General features: G+C 33.9%; 1 protein-coding gene across 15 annotated transcripts in view; it reads right to left on the bottom strand.

Annotated features, from left to right (window-relative positions):
* Positions 1-1,350: 1,350 nt before the first annotated feature.
* Positions 1,351-14,967, bottom strand: part of Aimp1 (aminoacyl tRNA synthetase complex interacting multifunctional protein 1) — a 36,668-nt gene continuing 23,051 nt past the window's right edge. For all 15 annotated transcript variants that reach the window (XM_077803222.1, XM_077803224.1, XM_026403177.2 and 12 more), the window contains 2 exons: positions 8,860-9,028; positions 1,351-1,586 (listed from right to left, as the gene is read on the bottom strand). In XM_077803222.1, the coding sequence (XP_077659348.1) occupies positions 1,420-1,586; positions 8,860-9,028 (336 nt within the window). In that variant the 3' untranslated portion in view covers positions 1,351-1,419. The remainder of the gene's footprint in view (positions 1,587-8,859; positions 9,029-14,967) is intronic.

Genomic DNA, 14,967 nt, shown 5'->3' with positions numbered 1-14,967 from the left:
ATGTTACATCATGGGCTTTAACGAATGAACAAATAGATTTTATAATTTTCAGATTCTATATATGATATAATCATTAGGCTTTACTATCTTTGATATAGATTAGAGCATTCCAATTTTTACTTGGAAAAATGACTACAGGGAACTAGTCAACTAAGTAGTTGAAATATTCTTTATATTATGTAATTCAGAATTAAAGAAATTCAATATAATTGAGAAAAATTAGAACAAGACTTATGAAAGACTATCACTATAAGCCTTTATTCCTCAAAGAAAACAGATCTTGAGTACAAGAAAACTTTTGAAATTCATTGTTTTCAGTTATCAATATATTTTAATGATCAGCTCATATTTAATTTTTCAGAATGAGAATATTATATTGGTATTGTATTCTGCCTGCCTTTTATAACATACAGGGTTGTTATGATTGTTGCTAGTTGGATTTTGTGTTTTTGTCTCTTACATAGGATGTAGACATCATCTATGTTAGGATATTTTGTGTGTATGTATGCATATGTTTCAAACAATAGCTATACTATCCTCTAGGCTTGACCTCTTTCTTTTTTGGGTAGTCCAATCATCAGTCATCATCTCATGGATCGTGACTTCGAGACTCATAATTTTTAAGTTAATTTTCATTGTTCCTATAATATTTGTAAGGTAAGTGAAAATAGGTATTTGACACCATACTATATATGTTAAGTTTTGATCTATAATTCCTTTTAATATAGACAATATTATGACATATAAAAAACAAAATATATCAATCTTAAGTATTCTGAAAAAAATTATTACTAATTTTATCATGTGGAAAGAAAAAGTTCAATACACTGTTAAAATTTTCAGTTTTTTAAAAAAGTTATTTTAAGTATTATAAATCAGGGTTACTTTGGCAGCAAATTGCAAAATGTTCAAATGCCTTGTCCCCTGGTTTTTATGATGTTTGACTTTTAGAATCAACATTTGGTCATTTCAGTGTTATAATATCACTAGCCAATAAGTTTTACAGATTCCAATGTCTTTTTTTACAGGACATTTAATAATACAGATTCATAATATACTGAAATTCTATAGGTTTGAAATTTCATGCATCACATACCTACAAATAAGGAACTAAATATTAATCAAGTTATCTAATGTATAAAAAAAATAAGCTAACCAACATCCTCACTAAAAATATAAATGATCACAAACATAGGCAACTCTCCCTCCTCATTATCAAGGATCAAAACCAAAGGTAAGATGTAGTATCTCCCTAATCAACAGAAAAAATACACACACACACACACCAGGTAAGGCTAGTTAAGTTTAACAGAGAGACAACACAAAAACAAGGCAGTCACATTTTAGGTGTAAGTTGCAAATATATTCCTTTTTTATTATTATTAAAGTTTCTCCAATGTTCTTCATCATGGAAGCACTTTATTTGATTCCACTCTTGGTCATGGTTTGAGCCCTACATACTCCCTTCCCTTTCACCTCAAAGGGAGCTCCTTTGTATGTGGCCACACCCTCATCATTAGTGTACAAGTCAGGCTGGATCTGCTCCCAAATCTTCTTCTTAGGATTTAGCTCCTTGTCAGGCTCTCCTGTTGGGGAGGAGAAAACCAAAATAAATAAATAAATAAATAAACAACCAACCTACCTAACAAATATACAGAAGTCTTCAAGAAATGTCTAGTGAGATTTCAATGAATTATCTTGGAGCACTTTCTGATCTTTAGGTCTAATCAAAACTTGAAGACATTTTTATGATATTAGCAGTTTATATTCTTTTTTGTTTTGGGTACTAGGGATTGAACTCAGGGATGTTTTACTATTGATCCACATCACCAGCCGTTTTTGAGAGACAGGGTCTCACTGAGTTGCTTAGGGACTCGCCAAGTTGCTGAGGCTGGCTTTGAACTTGTGATCCTCTTGCTTCAGCCTTCCTAGACAAAACTGATTAACATTTCCTTATGAACATTAAAGATATATTATACTGTTATGTATTTTTACAGGTAATATAGCTCAGTGAATTCATTCTCTAAATTATTAAAAGAAAAATATAAGATATTCATTTAATCATAATATATAAAGAAAAATATGAACAGAGTATATTGTGATGTTATATTTTTATACTTAGCAGAAGCAGCTAATGCATTACTGTACATATTAACATACAAAATGAACGACTAGATATCTGTTCTAGTGCTTAAAGATTTCTTATCAATACTGAAGAATGGCTTGAGCATTGGGATAATGTAACTAAACATAATAACTGATTTGGTTTTCATCTGCTACCCTTGGTAAAAGATACAGAAAGGAGTAGTAGACACAGGACCAGTATTTTCCAAACAGTAGAAAAATATATTGTTATCTGAAATTTACATTACAACCCTGATTCTAATTTTATTTTATTTTTTTTGGGGGGAGAGAATTTTTTTAATATTCATTTTTCAGTTTTCGGTGGACACAACATCTTTATTTTATTTTTATGTGGTGCTGAGGATAGAACCCAGCACCCTGCGCATGCCAGGCAAGCATGTCACATCCCCAGCCCCTGATTCTAATTTTAAATATAAAAAAAACAAAAGATAGAAAAGTTGTTCAATGTCACACAAAGTGGAGCCAGCATTTGACATCAAAGCCCATATTCTGTTAGTATAGCATAAACTAACATTTTTACTAGTAAAGTGTAAAATAACTGTTTCTAAAACACAGATTACGCTTTCAAAAAGAAACAAGTTAACTTCTTACATGAGAGCAATCCCCTTATTCTTTTTATTTATAACAACTCACTCTAAACTCTGCAATCAACAGAAGACAAGTAGTACAGTATATCTAGTCTAGGCTTAAAGGAAAGTAATATATCAAACAATTCTTCTGTGTAATGACAGTAAAGTGGACAGTAGCTAGAAATGTTCAAAAATATTTGGAATGAAGAAAATAATTTCTTTTAATTAAGCATTAATAATGTATTCAAAGATTTTCCTTGAGGTAATAAATATATGCCTTCTGAATCTTTTCCCCAGTAACTTCCAAGTTGAAATCTTTTAAAATTACTTTTATATTTTAATTACCAGAACTACCTATATCCCATGCTCTGATTTAGTGTTTATCCTCTGGTCGTACATGCAGAGGAAAAATAAAATGGATTAAATTGGTTGGCCATGGTGATTTTGTTCTTTAATAGCTCTTTAGAGCTGGGAAAACTGGCAAAAACTTTCAAAACTGCTCTCTAATATCCAGGTTTTCCAAGATGATAGAACAATCATTTAAATAAAGTCTATAGTAGAAGAAGAAACAGTGAAATAAAATTGAATGACTGACTAGTTCTTTCCCACTCTAAGATCATTTGACTGAACAACAGACTCTAAGTAATGAACAGAATAAGAAAAAATATCCAATAAAGTGCAATTATACTTTACGTGATAGCTATGAGATTTTTATTTATTGTTTGTAAATAATTCCTTAGTCTAAAAGCTTAATCTTGGGAATAAATCATGTGGGGAAATGGGCATTCCAGAATACTGAAAACTAGAGGCAAAGATGGAGGCCAGAGCACTGATTCAGATTTGTACCCCTTCTCCAAAAGATGTTGTCAAACTGGTGAGTTCACTAAACAAGGTGTCCCAAGCGCGTATAAACTTCTTATTAAGAATATAAATTATATGAATAAATTCTTGCTGAATGCAGACAAAAACCCCCAACTACGAAAAGCTATGGTGCAGGGCTGGGGTTGTGGCTCAGGGGTAGAGAGCTTGCCTACTATGTGTGAGACACTGGGTTAGATCCCCAGTACTACATAAAAATTAACAAATAAATAAAGGTATTATGTCCATCTACAACTAAAAAAATTTTAAAAAAAAGCTATGGTGTAGCACAAAATTATAAACTTCTCATATCTAGAAAAATATTACTATGTACCCATAACCACATTCATAATAACATATAATATGTATACAGTGCTTAAGAGGTTCTGGTACTGCAGTATCTATTTACTTATTTAATCCTTTCAGTATACATCTAAGTAATATTAATCACCATCACACTATAGCTGAAGAAACAGAGGCACAAAAGCTCCAGCTAAGAGCTTGAAAAACTACAGCATTGGCTAAGAGTAGAAAGGAAGATAAATTTTGAAAGTTAAAGCTCACAAAATCCACGAGACAATTATATAGTTAAAAACTCATTATAGATGAAAAAAAAGCTAAGGTTTAGAAAGCTTCCCAGGTCATGAAGAACATGCAGGGCCAAGATATGAAAGCTTTAAACCTCACAAGTCTTCAATAATTTTCAAACAACAAAGATGTGAACTAAAAATAAACTTTATTTAGAAACTAATAAAGGATACCCCCAAACTTGACGATTACTTTTAACTCAGGAGATTCAATACTTGACTGCTATGAAGGTACTTTTCTATTTTAATAAATCATTAGATGAGACAAAGGGGCTTAGTAAACTAAGAAGTGTTAGGTAAGTGTCTATTATTAATGCCAGAAGGCTATCACTTTCACTGCTTTAAGCTAATTTAAACAGTAGATAATACCCCACATTTTATAATCTGCAAGCTCACTTACTTTTGACTATATGGAAAAAAAGAAAATTCTGAAGATTCAAATTACCTTACAATTTTATGTTGTCTGTCATGAGGAAGCTGGTGTGGGAGGGGAGGAATAAGACAAGGGCCTCTCACAAAATTAAAAGGAAGACAGACTGAGTAGAAGTAGGGAATCAAAGGGGAGAAAGGAAGGGAAAGAAAGAGGAAGAACTGGGGAATGAAGTTGACCAAATTATGCTATGTGCATGTATGAACAAATCACAACACATTCCTATATACATAACTATAATGTACCAATTTAAAAAAACAGAAGGAAGATCAATAGAAAACAGGACAGGGAGGAGGGGAGGAAATAGGGGAGTATTGGGTAAGCTATGGTATATGCATTTATGATGTCAAAATGAACCCCACAGTCATGTTTTAACATAACATTATAATGCATTAAACATGAAAAAGAAAAAAATAGATGAACTATTATTATCATCATACCCTGTTTTATTGTGCTTTGTTTTACAAAGGTTTGTAGAGTTGTTTTTACAAATTGAAGGTTTGTGATAACTTTGCCTCAAACAAGTCTGGCAGTACCATTTTCCCAATAGCGAATGCTCACTTTGTGTCTGTGTTGCATTTTGGTAATTCTCACAAAAATCTAATCTTTAAAAATTATTATTTTACATATTTTTCAATATATACATGATTACTATATCTGTGATCAGTGATCTTTGATGTTGCTATCATAGTTGTTATATAAGGCAGCAAACAACTGATACATGTGTGTGTCCTGACCTGCTTCCCCCAACTCCTCACCAAGTCTCCATCCCATTTCTCAGCCCTTCCTATTTCCTGAGAAACAACAGCACTGAAATTGGGCCAAATAACAACTCTACAATACCCTCTAAGTATTCAAACTAAACGTCATCAATTTTTCACTCAAAATCAAAAGCTAACAATGGCTGGCATAGTAGTGCATGCCTATAATCCCAGCTGCTGGAGAGGCTGAGACAGGAGAATCCTGAGTTTAAAGCTAACCTCAGCAATGGCGCTATGCAACTCAGTGAGACCTGTCTCTAAATAAAATACAAAATAGGGCTCAGTGGTTTAATATCCCTGGTTTCAGTTCCTGGTGCCAAAAAAAAAAAAAAAAAAAAAAAAAACAACTAACAATGATTAGGCTCAGTGAGGAAGGTATGCTGAGACAGGTCCAAAGCTAGGCTTCTTGTGCCAAACAGTCAAGTAATAAATGCAAAGCAAAAGTTCTTAAAAGTGCTACTCCAGTGAACACACATGTAGGGTATGAGAAAAGCAGCTAAGCAACAGGGAGAATGGAATTGCCATCAATGAGAGGAAAGTATCATGGAAAGGGGGAATTCTAGAGAGCAAAGACATGTGAATTCTTCCGTCTTGGGACATGTTAAATGAATAAATTCATAGTAGATAAGTGACTGGACAGTCACTAGGGGAAGAGCGTAGAAAGAAACAGAGAAGGAGAAGGACCAGGGCCTGAGGCACTCCAAACAGGTAGAGTTAAGAGAAGTGAGGAAAAAAAAAATCAGCAAAGGGGATGAGAAGGTTAGCCAGTAAAGCAGGAAGGATTAAGAACTAATCACTTAGCTACAGGGAGAAACTGGTGATCTCAACTAGAGCAGTTTTGGAAGAATAGTAGGGAAATAGTGGAAAAGAAATCTTTCTGAAATGGATTTTAGAGAGAAAGAATTTTGTCTTTAACTAAAAATAAATCTATTTAAAAGCTAAAACCTATGCTTTGTGATAAAATGTTAATTTATATTATAAGATTCAATATCTATGGAAATAAATATGACCTTGGAAGTTAAAATGTCCTAATGTAAATTCTCATTTATTAGACCATAAACTAATTTTCAGAAAGAGCTGCTCTTAGTGTAGTATTGATTTCAGGTTATTTCTGCTTGGGGCTTTAGGGACCAATTAACATATTTAAACACTAAAATTTATAGCTTTCCACATTTAAGAATTTAAAAAGTGTTGGGTTGGTGGGAAAGTTTTTAGCTGTTGTTATAAACATATTACTTGGTGTCTTCTAAATGCTATGAGTTTTTTTGGCTTTCTATTTGGAAAAAAATAGGTAAGTGTTAAACTTTTTTCAAGGCCAAAGAGCAGTTCAAAGGCCTGAACCCAAACTGTAATTTTTTTTAAGACACTTAATAAACATAATAAAATGTCAATCTTCAGACACTAAATGTCTCAAGGGACTATCAAAGGGTACCAGCAGGCACCTTAAGCTTTATAATGCAAAACAGATGCTAAGAAATAAAGCACTGATAAATCATGGTTTTTTCCAGGAAAGAAAACACAATAAACACTGTACTGTTGTATAGTATCAAACTATTATTTCTTTTCAGATTTACTGCTATAGAAGCAGTATTTGGTATGGAATCTAACGAGTACTCACAGAACTCATGTCTCAAATTTTATCAATTATTTGATACTATTCCACTCAGATAAGTGTTAGACCTCATGTATTGTTTTAAAACTAGGTTATCTTTTGTTTCACATTATAAGAAAGAACCTTCCCTATATATTCAAATGCTTAAGGCATAAAGGAGAACTGGAAAGAAATATTAGACTGTGGAACAATGAAATATATCTTACAAATGGCTAAGTGGATTGAAAGATTCAAGAATATAGTAAAGGCAAGAAAACTATGCTGAGCTATAAGCATTTCTTATGCTGAGTCATAGGTTAACTCAAGAAAATACTTCACTTTATTCAATAGTAACATTCATATAATAAAAACTAATTTGAAATGCTCAAATATTTTTCCTTTAGCTTTATAAGTGAATGAGAGTTATTATAGTGAAAGAACCACAAGCCTTTATTAATTAAATAGTTCATATTAATTAACAGGAAGCAACAATGAACAGACAAAAATACTACAGTATTAGAGATCTGGTCACATCTATGGCCTGATTCTTGGCTAACTCTAAAACCTTAACCAAGTTTCACTGGCCTTCAGCTTCCAAATTTTACTTTAATAAAAAGTAAGGCAAATATTAATCTGGAAAGGTAAATTAGGATTCACTTATTTTTTTTCCCAATGCATTCTAATTCTTAAAAGAAAAAATTGATTCTCATTCTATTCAAACTTAGTCAGACTTCTAAACTGAATTTTAGGTTAATTAAATATAAATGTGAGAGTTTGGCCCAAAGTAAAAGGTTGGGGAAGTGTTTGGATTGTGTGAGAATAGTGGTGATCATATGCTCTTAGAATATAAAACCATTGGTTTCTTTGAGAAATCATTCAGACAGGGATTTTTCTCAAAAAAAGGTTCTTAGAACTTAAGCCATTATGTTCTCATCTACCAAGGTTCAAGACATACTTATGCATTCAATCAACTTATGTATTCAATCATAGGGACTTGTAAAAAAAAATACTTTTTTAGATAGTCTACATTTGATTAGAAGGGGATGTGAATTTTAAGGAAAATAATCCATATTTTCAAACTATTTCAATGTTAAAACTTCTTCACATTCTAATATTTTGTCAAACAGTTAAGATCTGCCAACCATTCTTTCTCTTCTGCTTCAAAGACCTATTTGAAGAAATGTTCTCACACATTTGAAGTTTCATTTGTCTCAGGAACATTTCCATGGGAGAAAATGAACAATATAAAATGAAACTTTCTTTTAGATTATTAAATAATTGAATTTTAATTTAGATTTTCTCTGTATTCTGAAGTCAAGTAAAAGAACATGCAAGTAAGTCAGATGAATTTTGAGTTAGATATCTTTCCCCCATGGCTGAACTTTCCATCTCTTTGTTTTTTTATGTTGTAGTCTAAGGCAGTCTACAGCTTAAATGATTTTGCAGGATATTAAGATTATTAAATAACTGAATTTTAATTTAGATTTTCTCTATACTCTGAAGTCAAGTAAAAGAACATGCAAGTAAGTCAGATGAATTTTGAGTTAGATATCTTTCCCCCATGCCTGAACATTCCATCTCTTTGATTTTTTATGTTGTAGTCTAAGGCAGTCTACAGCTTAAATGATTTTGCAGGATATTAATTCGTTCTTTATGTCATACTCTTTTGCTACACAGGCATTAATATTAGTATTTACCTAGGATGAAATTCCTGTGTTGTGTTTTATATGATGTGTGTCTTCATGGAGCGGAGGATGGTTATATGGTTTTGCTCAACATCTCATTCAATAACATTTAATAATGATCATTTAATTCTAAGCCTTATGATTCATATATGAGGTTGATTTTAACTCCAAATATTATAAACATCACTTGAAAACTGATTTCCAAACTATTTTAATTATCAGTAAATACTTACCAGGGAAAGTATCAAAAGTAATTCTGTCTCCCGGAACAGATCCATTAGGAGGATCCAAAATTTCAACTTTCTCTGGTGAACTAGCACACATCACCATTGCTTGAGATAGTACTCCCCTCATCTTTGCAGGTTTCAGGTTACAAAGTAAAATCACCATCCGATTTTGCATCTGTGTGAAACATAAATCGGTGACAAAAGATGTACATAAATTTAGAATAACAGTATCTAGAATACTCTAAGGCATACCTATTAAATATCAGGGATTGTGGCTCAGTGGTATAGCACTTGCCTGGTATGTGTGAGGCACTGAGCTCGATTCTCAGCACCACATCTAAATAAATAAATAAAATAAAGGTCCATTGCTGATTAAAAAAATATTTTTTTAAAAGTAAATACCTTACTTTTGTGGATGTATCTTTGTCTCTGTGTGTCTCAAATCTTGTTATTAGGAAGCCTTGCATAAACATAAAAAAAAAAACCCAAAAAACCTACGAACTTGGGGCTGGGGATGTGGCTGAAGCGGTAGCATGCTCGCCTGGTATGCGTGAGGCCCGGGTTCGATACTCAGCACCACATACAAACAAAGATGTTGTGTCTACCGAAAACTAAAAAATAAACATTAAAATTCTCACTCTCTCTCTCTCTCTCTCTCTCAAAAAAAAAAAAAAAAAAAAAAGCCCTACGAACTAACAATGCATTATGGGTAAAAAAACAGAGGTCTTTTAGTCAAATACCTACTAAATGAATATTGAAGCAGATTTGGTTTTGAATTCTGGCTGCCATTTATTAGGAAGCCTTGCATAAACATATGTATAAATGTATAAAGTTGATCCTCCTGTTTTTTGAAAAAAAAAAAAAAATTAAAGGATTCTCAAAGGATTAATCATAGATCCCAAACATGAGGGTTCTCCAGGCAGCTGCCAGACCCCCACCATCCCTGCTGGGACCAGGTCTTGCTTCTTCAGGCAGTGCCTGAAGCACAAACTTCTAGCAGCACCTTACCACCAGTTGGAATCCTCATTCGAGGCTTGCTTTGCTTCTCTTGTGGGTCAGAATGATGTTAATGGTACCGATCAGAAAGAAATTTAAACTGGTATTGATCAGTATATCCAGAAGTTTCTGGATATTGCAAAACAGATTTTTATTTTCCCCTACAAAAAACAAGATTGCAGTTGTCTGTCCAGAAACCAGAGCAAGTTATCAAAGAAAATGTCTCAGAAATAAGGAATGAAATGTGTTGGGAAAACACGCTGGTACAGAATTGTTTCACAAAGCTGAGGCATTGGCAGCAGGTGCTGGAGAACATCAATGTGCAGCACAAAAAGCCCTCCAAGTTCCCTAGGGCTCCTTGTTTTCTATTTTATGCATCTCTTAGATTACATCTCTTCAGTCAGTACAAATACTCCACTGTCTTCTCAATAGTCAGTGGATCTGTGGCTGTCTTGGATTGTTTTGTCCTCTCCAGCCCTGAAGATCCCTCCCCACATGTGTCAATATCCACTCATGTTCCTGGTCTGGCCAAGATGCCACCTGGTGTACAAAGCCTCTACTCCTTTCCAGGCCACAAAACATTTCATTCCTTCCACTGTCTTTGTGGATTAGTAAATGGTATCCGTTTCTGTGCCCTTTGCTGCATTGTATACCCATTGGAATTAGGCATTACTCCCCTTGAATGTACATGAATGTATTTTATGATACTTTGTACTCACTTTGTATGTACATATTACCTATTTTGTTTGTGTGCTGTGAGGATGAAATTCAGCTTGTGGACCTAAGATCAGTAATGACCAGACTGAGGCCAGCAGATCCCCTTGGTTGGAATGGATAGGCCACAACTTAAAAGTTATTTTTCACTCCCAAGGATTTAACCTGGTCATCTCATGCTAGTTAGAAGCTATGATTGGCAGCTTTAGGTTTCTTGATTAAAAACCTAAGTAAACTGAGTTTGAGGCAGTCTTTCAATGATAATGGTACTATTGTTGAAAAGATCAGAAACTCTTCTACTTGGTGATGACATGAAAAAAAAAATTAACTAGTGTATATATGAGTTATGTCATTTCTTCATATTAATTCAGAAATTATCTGTCAAATAAATAACAAAATTTTGATTAAAAAATCATAACATGCATGTAAAGCATTTATCTTAGCATTAGCACTAAAATAAATGTACTCAGTTACACATGCACATCTTGCTCCCTAACCACTTGATCATTTCCAATATTAGGCAAGATTTCCTCCTTAAAGACAAACATTTCAACAATCAGAGCTTTATGCAATTAATATTAGGGTTACTTCTATAATCAGTCAATATTTGAAGATTAAGGAAATTAATCTACAAATTTCCTTAATCTTCAAATATTGAAGTATCTTAATTCTTTCCTCAACCCTCAAAAATAAGGAATGCAGTTCTTTAATAAATTATTTCAAAGGCTTAAAGTACAAGGGACAAAAAAGACTATTGCTGTTGGAAAAAAACTAAAAAGATGTATTCTTGGGTGAAAGTGGCTTTATAAACAAATGTTATATGCAAATTTACTTTCAAATTCTATGATAAAAAAAATGGCTCAAGCTTCAAATTACTATTAGGGTCTTAATGGCTTAGATAGATGCTGATATATCTTTGCTTCTAGGTGGGCAGATAGTGCATAATCCACGAGAATAGTGAAAATGAAGGATTGGGCATATATCTCAGCAGTAGGACACTTGCCTAGTGTGCAAGTGGGAGGACATTCGATATTATTGGGAGTGAAGTCCTCCTTTAAAAAGTCAGGTGATGGGTGCAGGAGGAGATGTGTTATGGGAGGCAGCCTGGTTGGGCAGGTCACCTCCCTAAGAAATGATTCCTTGAAACCACATTTTCCTGCTGTTTTAATTGCTTCCATCCTGCTTGATACACTACGTAAAACAAGAACAGAGATAAGATTAACAGTATAGTCGTAGCTTATAATCTAGCTACGTGTATAGGAAATTACTTAAAAGGTTTTAGGGAAGAGATTACTTCAGATAAATGGTCCCAAATTACTTCACTGTTAAAAGCGGGTGCCTTTGCATCAACCATGGCCAGACTCTGAGACTGTAATTTCAACATATCCAAAGAAATATTATAAAAAGGATCAAGTCCATTAGGCAATTACTTACATTTTGCCATTGAATCTCAGTATCATTATAAGGAATTCTAATAACACAAAATTGGGTTAATGTTAACGACACATGATATCTCTGGGCCCATTGGAAATCTTGTACTTGTTCTCCCTAGCCATATAATAGAATCTTTTAGTTGTGGTTTACACTTAAAATTTCCTGTCTCAGTAAAATTCTTTTGAAATTGCTGAAAGTAGCTGTGGAAGCAATTATCTCAGCCATCAGAGAAAACATTCAACAGTTTTACAAGGAGCCAGGTGGCTATTGGCTTTTTGGGAATCCTAACAGTTTGTCCTGAATTTTGCCATATAGTTCGACACATTGTTATAGCATACAGTTCTCACGTAAAACATAATACAAATTTTGTAAGGCATTATATTGTACTTGAGTAGGTCCAGACAATAAAACAGAGGGATTTAATATACATACTGTGAGATGGAATTCCTTATGAAAGGAAATATGAAGATGAGTAACATTTTTAAACTTATATTAAAAATTACCATTTCCAATTCAAAAAGGCTCCTGAGTTACATTTATTCTCCATATTTCAGGTGGCCCTGAAGCCATTTAACCTTATCTCTTCCAATCCCCAACTGGTTTACATAGAAACAGCATTCTTCCCTGACTGATTTTATAGGATGACAGATACCAGGGAGTCCAACTGATTTCGTAAAGTCAGTAAGAAATCAGTGATCTGTTGGATATCTGCAATAATCTGTGCTGAGGATTTTTACAGTGAATAGAGGGTTCTAATCCTGCTGCTCCTATGCCTATCCCAATGAATGTTTTTAGCCCTATGAGTAAAGGAATAATTTGAGGGCTCTCCTACATCTGGTGTGTGCTATTATTAGAATGGGTACACTTTGCTTGTGAGGTAAATTGTAATTTTGAGGAGTAAGAGAGATTAAGGTACAGAGGTCAATCTAATTTTACTAGACAGGGATAACTATGAGCCTTGCAGAGGGAAAAGCTTCAGAATTTGGGGTGGGCATCTGGGCTGTGGGGCTATCACAAGTATACATCTTGAGTTCTATTAAAAGAATTGTCTTATCTTTTAAAATGCCCAGGTATGGCTGTATTTTGATTATAGATGTTTTTGCTAGGTGTTCAAGACCAAGCTGGGGGCTGGAGATGTGGCTCAGCGGTAGCGCGCTCGTCTGGCATGCGTGCGGCCCGGGTTCGATCCTCAGCACCACATACCAACAAAGATGTTGTGTCCGCCGAGAACTAAAAAATAAATATTAAAAATTCTCTCTCTCTCTCTCTCTCTCTCTCTCTCTCTCTCTCTCTCTCCTGTCTCACTCTCTCTTTAAAAAAAAAAAAAAAAAAAAAAGATATACTAAATCATAATTTAAAAAAAAAAAAAAAAAAAAAAAAAGACCAAGCTGGTCAAATTGACCTTGTTCCTATGTGTTGTTAAGAGTCAGCAGCAGAGTTCCTACAGGGGTCACTTTTGGGGAACTGGAGAGCAACTTCTTAGCTCCTTTAGTGCAATCTTCTAGGTAGGGTCTCCTTGATGAGGTGGCTTCCCCTGGAAGCATCAGGGGTGTCTCCTTTCTCCAATGACACTTCTCTTTTCAGCAGGTGCACTGATTGGCTTTCTGTTCTCCAGTGATCTCATTAATCTTCCTGATCAGGAGGTCATGTGGCCCAGAGTTGCAAAGCTCCTTAAAAAGTTCCCCCATTGGGCTGGGGATGTGGCTCAAGTGGTAGCGCGCTCCCCGGGTTCGATCCTCAGCACCATATACCAACAAAGATGTTGTGTCCGCCGAAAACTAAACAATTAAAAATTCTCTCTCTCTTAAAAAAAAAAAAAAAAAAAAAAAAAAAAGTCCCCCCATTCCCTGGATTCAGGCTGACTTAGGGGCCAGGAGCCAAATACTGGTTTTCTTGGCCCCCTGGTTTATTTGGCCTCGGTCTTAAATATCTAGCAAACCAGTCTCACCAGTCTTAAAGTTAAGAGTACTAGGCTTTAAACTTTAATGTCTATAAATTTATAGTCTTATTTTTTTATTCTTTACCCTTTATATTTAGTTGGAGCCTGCATTAATACTGGAAGTTAGTCTTATATCTTCTCTATCTGATGGTGTATTAACTCAGACTAACCCAGGTTGTTTGTTCTTGAAGCAGTATTTCTGCAAAACATTAATAGGCAACAGCTAGCTACAGAGTTCTACAAGGAAAATACAAAATGAAATTAACAAGAGTAAAAAATATATTCAGTGTGTATAATACCTATCTTGAATTTTGGCTGAGTTATACATTATATCCTCTGAGATCACAATGATCTTTACAACAAAAATGAATCTTTTGAATACAACTTTAAATGAGCTGAAGTCTGGCTTATTTTGGAGCCATTCTAACATGCAGTAAGGTGGGAAGCAGAGTCTTATCTCAGGTTAAGGTGAGCTCCTGTCAAATTTTAGGCAAAGTGTTCTAATTCTGAAGCTGATTTTTGCCTCTTAAATATCATTTTACAAAGTTTACATATACTGTCACTTGAGTCTATATGGATAGCTAACACAGTATAATATTACATTTAAAATATGAATTAAAGAAAGGCTAAGAGAATATTTAACTTTCCTTTTGTGTGGAAAAGTGAAAAAATGCTTTCATGTTTCACAATATAAACCTTTAAACAGATGAGACTCTCATTATCTTTTAGAAATACATTTACATTTTTACCCCAGTGTAAAAAGTAAAGTAAGCTTTAGTTACAGAACATTAAATGACAAATAAATACCCAATTAAATTTGCTATTCTTATAAGTCTAAAATTACCATTACAAAGATGTTTGGAAAACATCGTTGGTAAAAATGTTTTTAACCCTCCTGCTTTAAAGACTTATATATGTGGGAGATATGAACACATTTAGTATGCTATACTGATGTTTTTATATGAACCAAGTTTAGCTTTTAAAGGAAAAGTTAAGACTGTAATGCTTGAAAATAATGGTTATTGCTGTGT

Source organism: Urocitellus parryii, chromosome 10, assembly GCF_045843805.1.
Source record: "Urocitellus parryii isolate mUroPar1 chromosome 10, mUroPar1.hap1, whole genome shotgun sequence".
NCBI lineage: Eukaryota > Metazoa > Chordata > Mammalia > Rodentia > Sciuridae > Urocitellus > Urocitellus parryii.
The sequence above is the reverse complement of the archived record's forward strand: the minus strand, read 5'-3'. Positions and strand labels throughout refer to the sequence as shown.